The sequence below is a fragment of the Candoia aspera genome, chromosome 1, assembly GCF_035149785.1.
Source record: "Candoia aspera isolate rCanAsp1 chromosome 1, rCanAsp1.hap2, whole genome shotgun sequence".
NCBI classification, from domain to species: domain Eukaryota; kingdom Metazoa; phylum Chordata; class Lepidosauria; order Squamata; family Boidae; genus Candoia; species Candoia aspera.
Window position 1 is genome coordinate 25,333,252 of NC_086153.1, and position 15,596 is coordinate 25,348,847.

The 15,596-nt window shown below is 38.0% G+C and overlaps 1 protein-coding gene across 1 annotated transcript in view; it reads right to left on the reverse strand.

Annotated features, from left to right (window-relative positions):
- The window catches only part of KIF13B (kinesin family member 13B), a 149,359-nt gene that overhangs the window by 109,062 nt on the left and 24,701 nt on the right, over window positions 1-15,596 (reverse strand). The window contains exons 3-4 of the mRNA XM_063300770.1: window positions 1,328-1,340; window positions 23-83 (exon numbers count right to left, since the gene is read on the reverse strand). Of these exons, the coding sequence (XP_063156840.1) occupies window positions 23-83; window positions 1,328-1,340 (74 nt within the window). The remainder of the gene's footprint in view (window positions 1-22; window positions 84-1,327; window positions 1,341-15,596) is intronic.

A 15,596-nucleotide genomic window follows, 5' to 3' on the forward strand; every position in this document is an offset into this window, starting at 1 on the left:
TTCTTCACTATTACAATGCTACCTGCATATTTTTCTTTGTTAGCTTCATCCATAGACCAGAAGCAGTGATCATAGGCAAACACCTGCAGAGAGATAAACAAGAAATGCCTTAAAAACATTTATTTTTAAAAGCCTATGATAAAGTGAACAACCCAGTTAGCCGAGTTGGCCATATATATAGTTTCTGAAATACATGCCTGCCCACAAGATTTGATGTGATTTCTAAGATTTCTATGATATTCCATTCCAAGCTTGCTCTGAGGATGCATACACTTCCTCCCTATTCATCAGATAATTTTCAACAATACAGACTTCCTCAACTTTGGTCTACCAGGCACATTGGATTACAGCCCCCATCATCTCTGGCTTGTGCCACACTTGCTGTGCTGCCCAAGTAAGATGGAGGGTGTAGTCCAATCCACCCATCAAATGCCAAGTTGGAGAAGACTGAAGACTGAGCAACATTAATTCTGCCTCCTAATTTACTCCCGTTCACTGCCTGAGCAGATTTCTTCTGACTTCTATTTAAACAAGGTTTTATAGCTTCTAGTTGTCATGGGCTGGAAGAAACCAATGATGACAGTTGCCACTTGCACACTTCTAAGTCATACAATGGTGTATATACTGTATATATTAAAAAAAACACACACACAAGAAAGTGACTGAAAATGAGCAGGAATGTGTAAACTCATACTGACCGAGAGACATACAGGCTTTAGAAAAGTATTCACTTGGGACCTGTCCCTTACTGCACTCTAACCTGCTGAGTACAGGATGAGACCAACGCCTGAAGGTATGTTTATTCATGCTAAGAGTCCACTGGTTCTCATATCTGTACATGGCTATTTGTGTCCCTCTGCACCTAGATCTACTTCCTAATGTATAAAGGAAAAATAAAATTTCGGAGAAAAGGGATGAGAAAGCAGATAAAGTCTTTGCATTTTATTCTTCAACTGCAGAATAAAAAGAAACTGCTGGGAAACAACAACTGCTGATACTGTGATCTGATACTGTGCAAGGATGAAAAAATGACTCTAAAACCAAAATACAAAAAAACAAAAACAAAAAAACCTAACACTCTTTTATCCACAGCCCTCAATCCTGTATGCTACTGTTTTCTGACTTGAAAACAGAGAGAGAGAGAGAGAGAGAGAGAGAGAGAGAGAGAGAGAGAGAGAGAGAGAGAAGGAAAAGCGATTTCAAATGTTTTCCCCTTCCTCTTAACAATAGCACTGAATACATCTGGAAAGAAAGGAGAAGATATTTTGGCACAGAATTGAACATGATTCACCACCTAGGGCTGCAAAGCATTATAAAAATCTTTTACCTTTGGTTGGCTCCTTCAGTTCCATGAGGGAACATAACAGGACAGGAAAGGAGAAGAGAAGAGAGGGGGAAGAAAAGAAACTGATTAACACATACACATTTTAGGTGCAAAGGAAATAGTAAGTTTAAAATACACTGATCAACATTAGTCTTAAGACAACACACATTGACAATGTCTTTTCTTTGAGTTTTTGAGGACTGTGAAAAGAAACCTGGCTGGCTTGGAATGCAAGAACTTTCTCTGGAAGACAAAAGAGTTACAAGCACAACAAGGTCAATGGCCAATAAATGTTTAAAGAAGAAATCTAAAATCTGCAGCAAGATCAACACAATGCTCTCATTCTTATCATTATATCTTAAACAGTAGCACTGTCTCCTCCACTTTGATGCCCTTCTGATATGTTGAAATTCAACTCCAAGAATTCTGCTATGTCTACAAAGAACTGCAGAATGCCATCTGCCTGCTACTCATGGAGGCAACCATGCTTTGGAAAGCATTCCCTCACCCCCCAAATTTAAGAGGCACCTACTCTGACATGCTTTAGGCACCTGCTGAAGACTCCGTTTTTCACCCAGGCCTTTCTGGTATGTATATTCAAGGAATGATTCTCCAGCCCCCCTTTTCAATAACAACGATATAAATAAATCTTTATTATTTAATATTGTTTTAAAAACTACTTTAATGTACTGTTTATTATATGTTTTACTTCTGTTTACAGCTCCAAGATGGTTCAGCACAAGAGGGGGCATGTCAATATCCTGTATTAAATAAAAAATAATTCCCAGCTAGTGCTGGCCATAGGCCCAACATATCTAGTGGGTGCAGTTAGGGGAAAACTGCATTCATGGACTGAATGAGATAGCAGCTTTCGGTGATTTTAAATTGTAGCTTCACAGATATAAGAATGATAACATCAACACTTCAGTGTTTACTTTGGGCTAACCCTTAATGACTCTTGGCTGAATTAGATGCCACATCATAGTTTAAAATAACAAAACTGATTCATGGGAAGTCCTGACCTCATATACTCCTCCCATGTGGCTTGGAGGAAGAATCTGGAAGCACCACATGACATGAGATGTGCTAAGGTTCATCCTTCTTACAATCACAATGTGCAAACCATTTTGTTTAGTTAGTTATATTTATACAAATCCAGTATCATAGATCATCATTGCTCCCACATTTATTTTTTCCCCTTTTTTGATATAATCACTGGCCATCCTTATCCTTGAAACAACTCACAGAAATTCAAATGCAATAGTTCATATTGGCTGTAAAAGCTGAGAAATCTGGACAAGCAGGAGAGAGAAACCAGGAACATTAGCAATGAAGCATACTGCCTAGTATAAGACAGTGCCTCATATTCTACTCTTCCCACCCCCCCACCTCCATTAGGAGAAACTAGAGGAAAACAGATTTTCCTTTTCTGGTCATTTTTGCTTCAGAAGAGAAGAGACATTTGGCTCACACTGTGTAATACTAGTCCTGTCTCATTACCTAAAGATATCCTTAACCACTCCTGTTCCTTATTTATTGTCCATCACATTAAGCACCTTTCTCCTCTACACACACACACACACACACACCAGTCAGCATTCTATGCTCACTGAGCATGACTATTTGGAGTATCCCTCCCTTGAGTCAGGTAAGGATTCCTATATGGTTGTTTTTTTTTACTGAGATTCTATGAACCTGTCAATATTTCCTTTATGTAGGTGGAAAAGCTATTAGAGGAAGAATTTACCATTCATTCATTCATTCATTCATCAATCATATTTCTACCCCACCCATCTCATATTACGACTCTGGGCAGTACCATTAGTTTACAGCACTGCTTAATTAAGACGTATGACTAAATTTTACACCACCAAATCAATATATATGACTAAACTGTATGGAGCGCACTCAGAACACCTTTAGTCCAGGGCCTATTGAGATGCATTGTCAAGCCTCTGTACAATTACACACTGAGTTCCTTCAACTTAGCTGTTCAGAGTCATCAAAATCCAATAAAATAAGGAAACAAATGAACTTCAGTTTCTTTTCTGGTCTCTGCCAAAAGATTTATAGCAGAGTTACTAATATCTTTTTGCCATTCCATCATAAGCACAATAGAACATCTGCTTAAAAATACAATAAAATAAAATAAAACAAAACAAAATAAAACAAAACAAAATAAAATAAACTCCACCCAACTGAATTATCTCTAGCAAATTGGGGGTGAGGTAGAAGATCGAGCAGAGCCTGACAATTTTTATAAAATCTGGAACTGAAAAAACGTCAGATGACTGGTTTCAGTTAATGGATTGAATTAGGTTTTCTTAGATGATCTCACAACACGTAGTGTAGAACTTGAAGATGGTGCACAAGTTGATCCACTGGACATAATGTTGATCTCAGGGGTGCAAAGAAAGAATAAATCTCAGTTATGTTATCTAAATGTCTAAATAACACATAAAGCCATAATGACTTTTAGCCCCTACCTACATTCCCAAAAGATTTGTTATTACTTTGCTCTTACATGGTGATGTTCCTCCCATGTTCTCATTTAGGGCTGAGATTACAAACAGGAGTAAAAATATAATTCCAGTAAAAATATTATTTCTTGTACCTGGAGATTTCAAATAAGGGGTTGCACTATATACATAAGCAGTTCAAAAGGCTAATTTCAACTAGCCAATGTATTCTTTCTACATCAGTGTGAACACAGTCTTTATTAATCTTCATTTTAGGACAAGAAATAAAAGCCTTCAACTGAAAGGACAATGCATCACCCAGCTAAGAGAAATGGTATACAGCCCTGTGATACCTACCATAACATGGGCATGCATGCATGTTAGTTCACATTATTTTTTCATACATTTTTTAAAAAAGAAAATCCTAAATAAAATGTTATCTATAAAAACAAATTTAGATAAATATTCTGGGATTTATTTTCTCAGACAACATATTCTTACCTACAAACTGCCCTGTAGAATTTAAAATTGCAAAATCCAAATTCCAATTTAGTCTGGCAAGTGGCACTCAAATCATTCTGCATCAGAAAACACAAACTGAATTCCTCAAGAGTTCCATGACACCTTAAAATCACAAACTAAATCGAAATTTAATGAATGGTAGAAAACACAATAATTTTTTTATTTTATTTATACATATTCATATATGTTTATATATTTATGAAATTATTTTATATATTTACTGTTTTATTTGGACTGAGTTACTTTTGTGAGATGGGCGGCTACAAAAATAAATAAATAGATTTTACATCCTTGCCGTAAACAAAGCTCCAAATCACAAATAACTGAACAGCGGAAGCATTTCAGAGCTTCCAGTTAAAAAAGAAAAGCACCACACATATAGGGACATTGAAGCCAGCCAGTACATGGTTCTTCATTTAGTGGTAACAGCTGGTGGAAGGGGATGCTAAATAGATCCCTCCTTGTTGGGAATTAGTTTCATATGCATTAGAAAGAGGAAATATATATTTGTGGGACAGCAACATTATAACTTTCCTGCTTCCATTAATCTTACCCATTATATATATCACTTCTAACCACAATCACTTTGCTTAACCTGTATCAGATCTCTGGAGGACCAGGTGGGCATCACAGAACACAACACCAAGGAGAAAAGACTTGTTTCCTCTCCAGGATCATCCATGTGTGTCTGGCTAAGAGACTAAAGCCCTGTATGTTACTTTAACAGTATTAATCTCAAATAATTAAGTGGGGTGTTTTTGTTTTTTAAAAAAGCCCTTGGAGACATCAGAGTTACAGTTGTTTTTATTTGACATTCATTCATTTCATCTCTCTAAAAATATACAAACTTAATTTTCATTTCTCATTATATTATAGAAAACTATACTACTTAGTTAATGCTCGGCAGTTATAATAAGTAGCCAATATACTTGGCTTCTTAAAAATGCTTAAAAACCACAACAGATTGCAGTGGCAATAACAATCAGTAAGCCAGTGTGGGCAAGTGTCTGACCTGCATAAAAACAAAGGATCAAACAGAGAAGAGAAGCAACCCAAATCATAACTGTCACCTATTCTTTTTCATTTGTCTGTTTAGGAAAAATCATTTGTTCATTAGCTTTCCATCAGAATTCTCAATATTTTCAGCTGTCCAGTTGAATCCTTAGATTAGATAAAGGTTCTTATTTGAAGCTATTATATTAGTGGACTCCCATCTGGCCAATACCGTTTGGCTAGTGCAATTTGGATCCCTTGATTTGAATCCCCAAGAAAGGGAGCCAACAGGAGCTCTCTGAAAACATTTATTAGCTTTGTAAGTGATAAAGTTGGACTTGGTCTGATTTGGATATCGAATATTGATAATCTGGCAAAATGTGTCCACCTTACAAGGTGGACCAGACAGGAAACACAACCAAATGAGCTAATTCTACTTTATTGTAAGGATACATTAACAGAATCTCACAAGTCTGAAATACTTCTCTCCCCCGTCCCTGTCCCCTTTACAGCCCAAAAACTAGAGAGGTCTCTTCTGAGCCTCTTGCCCCACCCACATTCCTGCTGTTGGCTAAGCTGCCTTTTATCTGTTTCCTTGGTTGCATCTCTTTGCTCTGTCTCCCAAGGTCATTCCCACATACCGTTACAAAGTGTTGATCTGCATTCTATTTTCTATACCTGATTAAAGTACTTGAAAACTGAATAATTTCTTGATATCACAGTTCCTTTAGGAATGGCACAGCATTGTCAAAGCACTGAGCATCTGGAGACACTGTAATCATGTTCAGATTTCTTCACTACTCACACTGAAGGCAGCTCCTGAAAAAACCAGGATGATATGAGGGACTGATTTTCCCTACTCTCAGTTGTGACTAAGACAACTGTCCCAATTGTGGCTAAGATAACTGTTCTAAGCAATGACTGGCAGCCATTTGGCCTGGTCTCATATGCAAATCCCCACATCCTAATTTCCATTTCTTATGTTATAATGATTAGACCAGATACTTGGGCTTTTAAAAGATGACAAAGATAATCATGTTAATAAGTTATATTTAGCACCTATATACTGTAAAACCTTTCATATAGGTTTTATTTAATGTTATCTGGATGTAATCAGTTCTGGATGCCTGAAGTGCCCTCTTGGGCAGACAGATAAACTGAATGAACAAACAAATACCCAAACACAAATTTCTAACCATTACCTTCTGAATTCCACAGCACCAAAGGGAACTTAAGTTAATTTTTTAGGCTGAAGATAAGCAAGAAAAGGAACCCTATCATCAGACAAGCACTTTCTAAACATTCTTCTGCTCCAGTGATAAAGAAGAAGATGAACAGATCAAGGAATCAAACAAAAAGGACGTGAGAAGGGGATTGCTCCCTGTCCCCTTCTCAGAAGTACATACGGGTGGAAGTAGAAATCTAGTATACAGTCTAATTTTTGATTCCAGCATTTTTGAAAACACCTTGTTCCCTCCCATAAATTTGCAAGCTGACATTATTCCATTCTGAGTTGGGAAGGTTTTGGGAAAATCTTCTTAGATACATCTAATGCAGAAAATCAGAAAAATAACTTTTCATAATTAATATTTCCTCACTACAAATGTCACTTTAGTATACTGTATAAAAATTGTGGATATTGCAGTTTTCCGTGTCATCTCTGCAATGCAGCCCAACCTTCCCTATTTCTGTCATTCTGTGTTAGTCAGCTTTTTACTGGTGACTGTGGGAGATGAGCTAATTTAGCAAAAAAAAAAAAATCAGCAACAATTCTTATGTCTGTGACAGCAACTGCTAATAAAGTTTAGTTTAGTTACTCTCCTGATCCCTCCTGCTAAAGTTCTGGAGCTATGTACTCATTTTTGTTTTGCATTTCCAAACCCTTATATTGAATAGATGGGCCATTTGAGAAGATGCCATAAATCTACATACATGAAGCTTATTTTTAAAAAATGGTATGAAATGAGGAAAGATTTGTCAGAGAGGGATGGAGAGAGATAGATAATGGGGAAAGGAAACAAGCCCAGATTTTAGTGACAGATGGGCATGAAAGCCAGGGAACAATCAAATGGAAGCTTAGTGCCCAGCAGCACTTAGAGAAGAAGTAGCTGTATTGCAGGGAAAAAAGACAGCAAAGCATGAACAGTATTTGGGTCTCTAAGGAGAATGCAGGCTGTATTTTAGGTTTTCCATTTTCCCTTCCCTATAAGTCCAGTTTTTGAAAAAGTCAACATTTCTACTTAACGTGCATTCCATCCATCCATCTGTTCTTCAAAAGCTTCTCTTTTTGTGATTCTTTGGATGGGCTTTCAACATCTGCTGTATTCTCGAGTCAATCTCGAGTGAGATGGCCAGTGATGAAATTTGAAATATAAATAAATAAATTCTTCTCCTACCGACCAAGAATAGCTGTATCTATCAGAGGCTGGCAGTTGTGAATGACTTTTGTCCTCAAATATATGGAAAGGTAGATAAAAACACTAAATAATTTTATTCTCATATTCTTTTTTCTTGATGCTGGATTTTGATGTCTTGCATTAGTTCACTCCTTCTGTCTCTCCTCCCAAGACTTACTCTTTTGCTCTGCTCAAATTAAACAAATTTGTTTTTGGGGGAGAAGATGGAGAAAATAGAACATATAGAATAGTTAGACTATTTGAAATTGTATCTTGCTTTTCAAAATAACCAGTGTGCTTCTCTTATTTATGTTATCTGCACAACATCCATAAACTTCATCGAATTGTATGGCTGGCCACTGCTGCATCCAGCTTGGCTCTTTGTGTATGAAAGGCAGAGATGGGCCCAACATCTCTAGCAATGTTACAGCTGAAAGAATGGGGTTTCTTCCTAGTCAAGTCTAAGACAGATAATTAACTACATTACACTGCCTCTCCCATAGACCTCCTTGCTCAGTCCTATGCCTTGTGATTAGCAACACCACTCCAGAACCCAAACAGGTGGTGTATATAGGTCCTTGGTTATCCTTTATCTAGACACATGGGCATCACAAACAGGTAAAATAAATTAGATTATTGTAACTGTATGCTTATATTATTCATAATCACCTTAGGAGACCTCTGGGGAAATGGATGGATGTGCACCAATTCCCCTGCTGAATTGCCTACCTTCCTTCTCCTGTTTTCTGTCATTTACTTTGTATATTTTATAGTATCTCATTTCTGCTAGCTGAAGAAATATGCAATACACTCAAAACCTGTCCCACTTTAATCTGGGTTCCTAGACCACCTGGTCTCCTCCCCTTGTTCTGAGGTCCCACCCATCCATTGCCAGACAGTCTTTGCCAAACAATTACAACGCAATGAGATTTTTACAATCAACAAAGCCAAATTGAATCTCTCATTGTTGTCTCCTTGGATAACTAATGTTCTGAAATAGTTTTAATATTGTAAGAGGTGTGGACTTTCCCTTATCCCTCTTCTCCATACGAGCATAGTTTTATGTACTCCTATTATATTACCTCCTTCCTATGTTGATACATCACTGTTGCAAGCGGATGGTGTGGCTTTGGCATGAATATGTAAAGTCTTTAATCTGAAAGAGAGAATGATGTGACCTGGGAGATGTTAACTATTCTAAACACCTGCGTTATGTATAGGTACTTTTTTACATTCAAGGAAGTAACATTAGCAAGTAGGGCTGCGCAGCCTGCTGGATTCAAAGGCAAAAGGTGCTTCAAAGCTGGTTGGGGCCATTTACATAGCACTTGACTTCAGCTCCTTAAAGCAGCTGCATCTTTTCCCAGGATCTCACTCCTGTCCCCAGCAGGGTGATCTCAGGAAAAGATGCAGCTGGTTAAAGCAGCTTCAAGGAGGTGCTACAGGTATGCTTAGGTATGTGTAAAAAGGATTATAACTGAAAAATGGAAGAATGTTGCCTGATTTATTAGAATTATTAATAATTTTGTCATGGACACCCCACTGTACATATCATGCACCCCAAATAACCAAGTGTTCGTATCAGTGTGTATGCAACAGCAACCACCAGTAGAACTTAAGCAAAGGCCCCTTTTTCCATATAAACAATTCTATTTCTTCATTCAAAAAGAGTATTGCAGAGTTATCAGAGTAAAAAAGGACCCCCAAAAGAAAATGCCAAAGCAATGTTGTGCTTTGTTTGAAATACTTATGTGCCCCTTTTCAAGACTAAAAGCCTTTCCAAAGCAGCTTCTAGATAAGATAGACAGACAGACATTTATTTGCAAAAACGTTTAAGCAAGTGAAGGTGCTCTTAAAAAAACATAGAAAGAGGGGCACAAGAGATTATACCATCTTTCTCTTTATCAAACTTGGCTAGCTACAGTGTCAGGTGGCAAACTTTCTGCAAGAGGGAATCATTAGTTCAACAGATGTTTCCCAGAAAAACTTCCCTATCAAAGCCCTGCTAGGAAGCATGGCCAATTTTCTCATCCTCTTCCGCCATCTTTAAAAAGCAAAGCATTAGGCTTTGATTAAAATATCCTCAGCAGATGTAAAATATTAATATCATCCCTTCATCTCCTCAACAGTGAGTTAGTAAACAAGCTACATCTTGCTGAGAAAAATCCCAGTTGCTAAAATGTATGTCAGAGTAAGAAAAAGGAAGGAAATAGAAGGAAAGTTAATTATCAGCCATACTGACACACTGGCTGAGCTCGGGGAGGGAAAGTGGGAGTGGTCCTCCTCCCTACTCTTCCAGAAATCCTTTGGGTTTTACACACTTTGGCCTGTCTTCCTGCCTTGGCACGGCAGCTTCACAATTGCCACCATCCAGCTTTATGGGACGGGAATGCCCTGACCTGGCTTCTTCCTCCTCAACTCTGGCTCATGAGACACACAGGGCATCCCACAACCTGAGCACTTCCTTGCCAGAAAACTGGTCATAATAGTAGTAATGGTGATGATAATTATAATGATGTAAAAGGAAAATTATGAGAGCCAGTGTAGTGGTTAAAGCATCAAGCCAGAAACTAGGAGACTGAGAGTTCTAGTCCCGCCTTAGGCACAAAGCCAGCTGGGTGACCTTGGGCCAGTCTCTCTCTCTCAGCCCTAGGAAGAAGCAGGCAAGGGCAAACCACTTCAGAAATCTTGCCCAGAAAACTGCAGGGACTTGTCTAGGCAGTCGCCGAGAATTGGACATGATTGAACGGCAAAAAAAAAAAGGAAAATTAAACACTATAGCATCACCTCCTGGCCCCTGTAGCTTGAGGCACGTGGCCAGAGAAACATAGCTTTCCCTCCTTTTTTCAGGAATTGCAAACAGAACAAGAAGGTGTACTTTAAGAAAATAAGATGTCCTGATTACCAGGAAACACACTGAGACAATGACTTGGTCTCTAATATTTATTAGTAGTACTAAACAAGAATCCTAACAAACTGAGGAAGCGTGGGAAAAACCCAGCCATATAAACCCCAAAGGTTAAGGCGGTCCCGATCTGTGTCTCTTTGAATGGCTGAACAGTTCCTCAGTGCTACGCATGCGCTTGACAGTCTGGGTGGGAGCCCCCTGCTCGCCATCCTTAGTAAAGGTAAAGGTTTCCCTTGACGTAAAGTCCAGTCGTGTCCGACTCTAGGGGGCGGTGCTCATCTCCGTTTCTAAGCCTTAGAGCCGGCGTTGTCATAGACACTTCCGGGTCATGTGGCCAGCATGACGACTCGGAACGCCGTTACCTTCCCGCTGAAGCGGTACCTATTGATCTACTCACATTTGCATGTTTTCGAACTGCTAGGTGAGCAGGAGCTGGGACGAGCAACCTTACTCATGACATAAATTCATTTTAAAAAATGAGGAAAAATATAAGCTTTTCTTTTAACTTTAGATAGCCAAATGACCAAAACACATACAAGTGTTTCAAATAAAGTGTGGAGCACTAGTAAACCCCAAACAGAACAATAAATATAAATGTGCCATTACATTTATTTTATTTATTAATTTTTTACCCCTGCTCTGGGGAAAGTGGGTACAGATCAATAGTGGGTAGGACATGAGGCTCAAACCTTAAGGTGGAACAAAATTGCAAGAACCAAGTTTGCATCAAATACAATAAACTTCAGATGCAAAGGTTACTAGTGACAATTACTGGAAACAATTCAAGGAGACCAGCTCTCAGAAAATAAAGCATAAAATCTTAATGGTGCATCCTGGCATACTGATCCCTGTCACACTATAATCCAATGTTTACACAAACAAACCTTGTTTCTTTTTAAATACAGTAGGCTTAGGGGCAATTCAGTGTTATTCTTTTAACTTTCAGTTCCAATCTAGAGCTCCCTCCCTAACCTCTATTCTCCAGAGCAGTGTTTCTCAACCTCAGCAACTTTAAGATGTGTGGATACTTGAATCCTTGAATCCTCCCACCAGGCTACTTCCCAGGGCTCCTGCTAATTTGAAAGAATTTTTCATATAACAAATCTGCCAGTGGCTATTAGCCTTCAAACTTTCTTCAGAGATTCCAGGACACATTCTGTTGGACAGAAGAGAAGCAGGATGCTTGACTAGCTGAATCTTTAGTCTCATCCAGCAAGACTCATTTTATGTTCTTTTTTACATACATACATACTTGATTAAAGCTTTTAAACAAGAAGATTAAAAACTAACACAAATTAATATAAAGTAAGAAAGAAAAAAGGAAAAGAAAGAAATTGAAGAAAAACCAGAAAGTGCAAGAAAAGAAAAAAAGGTATAAGGAAGTAGCTTCCGATATTCTTCACAGCAGTTATAAGTACAATATGTTTTAACCTCTCTCTCTAACGGTACATCATATTCTTCTTCTTTCTATAATCTATCCTGTCTAAGGCTACTTTTATGTTCTGATTCAAACTTCATATGGCCAGTGTGCTGCTGCTTACCTATGTCCCAATCTCCATACCTAAGTAAACCTATAAAAATCTCCTACAATAATATTTCCCAGATTAGTATTCCAAGAAAAAATAATTCCCCAATTCATCGTGCACAGTACCTTTCTCTAGAACCATAGGATAAGAACTAAACCAAAATCTAATGTAGGGGGAAAAAAACAGATTGTCAGGAAGGAGAAACTCTGGAAAGGATCCAGCCTGCTTTGGATGGTAAACTATTCTTGAGCAGGTCTGGGGGTACTTCTGTTTTTGTTTTTGTACTTGGACACCCAACCTTGGGCTATGGCTAAGAATGGCCTTGCTTAGCTTAGCTTGGTACACATCTCTGGGTTTCTGAAGCAGCCTGACCAAAAGAGAAGGCTTTTAAAAACATCAACAGGGAGAAAAGGAAATTTCAGAGATCGTTGGAAACAACTGTGAATCAGAGTATCATGCAACAGCTGCTTGCCGCCCAAGTGAACAGCAGAGAAAAAAGGAAGCAGAATGCAATTTAGAGTGAGCAAAAATCACATCTCTTTAGTCCCTCCCAAGACACTTAGCAACCCAGAAGTATGAATGGAGATAATGAATGATTAGAGATAATGAGTGGGTGGAATAAATAAGGAAAGGAAACAAAAGCAAAGGAAGAAACAGGTGGATCCCAAGAGGATCCCATCTCAAAATAGAATGCCTAAATACTTGAAAAAATATCGCTAGCAATTAAAACATCAGATTATATGTCCAAAATTTTGCAACTGAGTAATGTAATTGATTCAAAAATCTGAATTTGGTGCAGAGATTGTGGTCTTCATTTGAAGCCTTGTTTTATGTAGTTTTGCTGCATGCACTTAAAACAAGAAATGGGCACTCAACTCTAAAAGCTTTAAGGGGTCCAAAATGCTTTTGGGAGCATTTGGAACAGATGCACGTTAAAAATCTGTCATGTAGCTGTCCTGAGGCTCTATGGATATGTTTTGTAATGTGCAACTTCTGCTTCAGCTGCATTTCTATCAACTTTGTTCACTGTTAATTCTGAAGTTTCTAATTAAGTGTATGACTACAGTTGTTTTAAAATGTTGGAAACCCATCTTATCCTAAATCCCCTTGAGAGAAAAATTCAGCTTGGCAATGCAATGCAGTGTTATTTTCTCCTCAGTATGGCAACTGAAGCAATCTCTCTTCTCACCCTGCAATTATTTCCCTTCTCCATGTTTCAGTATTGGCACTCTAATGACTTAATAACAAAATATTCCCAGCGGAAGAATCAGACTGTGCAAATCTAACCTACAGGCTTCCATTAATTGTTCCAAGGGGCAGAAAGGAAATACTGATTCTTTAAAATAAAATGTTAAAAAAAATTAGATGTACCAAAGCTACACTGCGACACTAACATACCCAACCACTTCCTCCAACAAGTAGAACATGATGTTTGAGCACCATCATATCAGATAAAATTCCCTTATTAAATCAGGACATCTCATAGTGGTGAGAGGCATGTTAGGATAAAGGAGGGTTTTTATTGAGGACAGAATCTTGGCCTGACTCCTTCTAAAAAATTGTGTAGTAGTTTAGGTAGTACCAACATATTTCCCTCAAGTCTTGGGGAGAATGTAAAAATCCATGCCTTCAGTGCCAAAGATGGTCTTTGTTTCCTACACAATATCCTCAAGGCTATTACTTAGATCAGGGGTCCCCAAACTCTTCAGCTCTGACCCCTTCATGAAATTTCAGATTGTTCATCAAGCCTCAAACATTTATTATATGAAAATAATTTAATAAATAGTACTTTAACTAACAGTATACGAATAATAACATCAACCCCTTGGATAGTCCCATGGACCCTTGGGAGTTGATATTGACCATTTTGGGGAACTCTGACTTAGATAATGCCTGTGTCCATTGCTGGAGGGGCCACTTGGACAATAGAAGAAACAAAAGAAGCAAGCCATAGCCCTCTCCCCATACAAGATTTCAGAGCTCTGGTCAACTGAATCCCTGAACCAGAACACAAAGGAATGTAATTGTACCTGGGACAATACTCCAAAGCCCTGTACAACTGGGTTTTTGATATTTTACTATTTTACCATTATGTGACTGCTATTGACTGATCTGGGTATAACCCCTGTAAATAATAGCAATTAAAAATTTGCCACCCTCGTTGATTCTAATGCCTGAACTACCTTTTCTCTCCCATCTCAACTCCACAATTTCATTTTTATGAATCTCCAGTTTTAGGAGGGATTTCACCTGAAAACAGGTGAAATCCTCACCTGAAAACAGATGTACATTTGGATGAGAGAACCAATTGATTGTGGAATAATTGTGCTATTAAAACACAATATCAAACAACAGTTTCCCCTGTCAGTAAGAATACAGACATCATTTTACAATGTATTAAATTTTTCCTGGGCCCTTTGAAAAGGAGTTCACATGGTAAGCTAAGGTTCAGAGGATCCCGAGTTTGCAAAATTGCTTCTTGGGGCAGAAATTAGAGATGGAATCAGTTTGACACAGATGCCATCAGCAGTATAGAGTCGCCCTTATTGTCTCACATTTCCCACATGCCTGCTAAATCTGTTCTAGCAGGTTGGCAAATATGGGGAAAAGAGAGGAAAAATGAAGGGGAAATTTCTTCAGATGATGCTGGGTTAGACTGTAAAAAAGTATTTTAAAAAATTCTCAAAGCAAGTTAACAAGTTAATGTGACAACAATCAATCCATTGGTGAATCATTTATACAATTTAGAAATGGACTGTTCCGCATGTTTTATATTGAGCTGGGCTTGTAGACAAGTTCATTTCCTATCCTTTCCTCTATCCCTACCCTTTCCTCTATCCCTACCCAGATATTTCTTATCTCCCTGCCATGGTCTAAAGTTCTTATGCTATATTACTAATTTGTCTATATAAGAAAGGAAAAAAAAAACAAAATAAAAGGAATAATGCTGTTATATATGGCATAATAAACATAATAATACATGAGTTGAGTATGTGCAAATAATAAGCCAACTGCTGCTCAACATCTGTCTAACTTCCTGACAGGCAATTTCAATTTATACCCTGCTTCAATTAAAATAGTGACTCATTATATTGTGATCAAGTTATTTGGTTTTATATGGTATCCTATGTCTGTAGAACACCACGCTCAAATGAAAAGAAGAAATGCTATCTCAGTTCTTGGGAATAAGTCATCCAGCACAAAATATCTTTGGATCAACAAATCAGTTTATCTTTTCCCACATCCTATTTCCAATAGGTCCACTAGTGAACAACCAGGTACCTGTAGGAAACCCATATACTACAATTGCTATCTTCTATTGCTGGTATTTGGTTGTGAAAGCTCTACTGTGAGGTCCTACTTACTACATTACTAATAGCCATTGGTTGACCTTCTAAGAGCCTCATTCCTTTTTGAAGCCATACAGGCCAATATCCACTGAGTGAGTAGAAGCAAGTTCCATACATT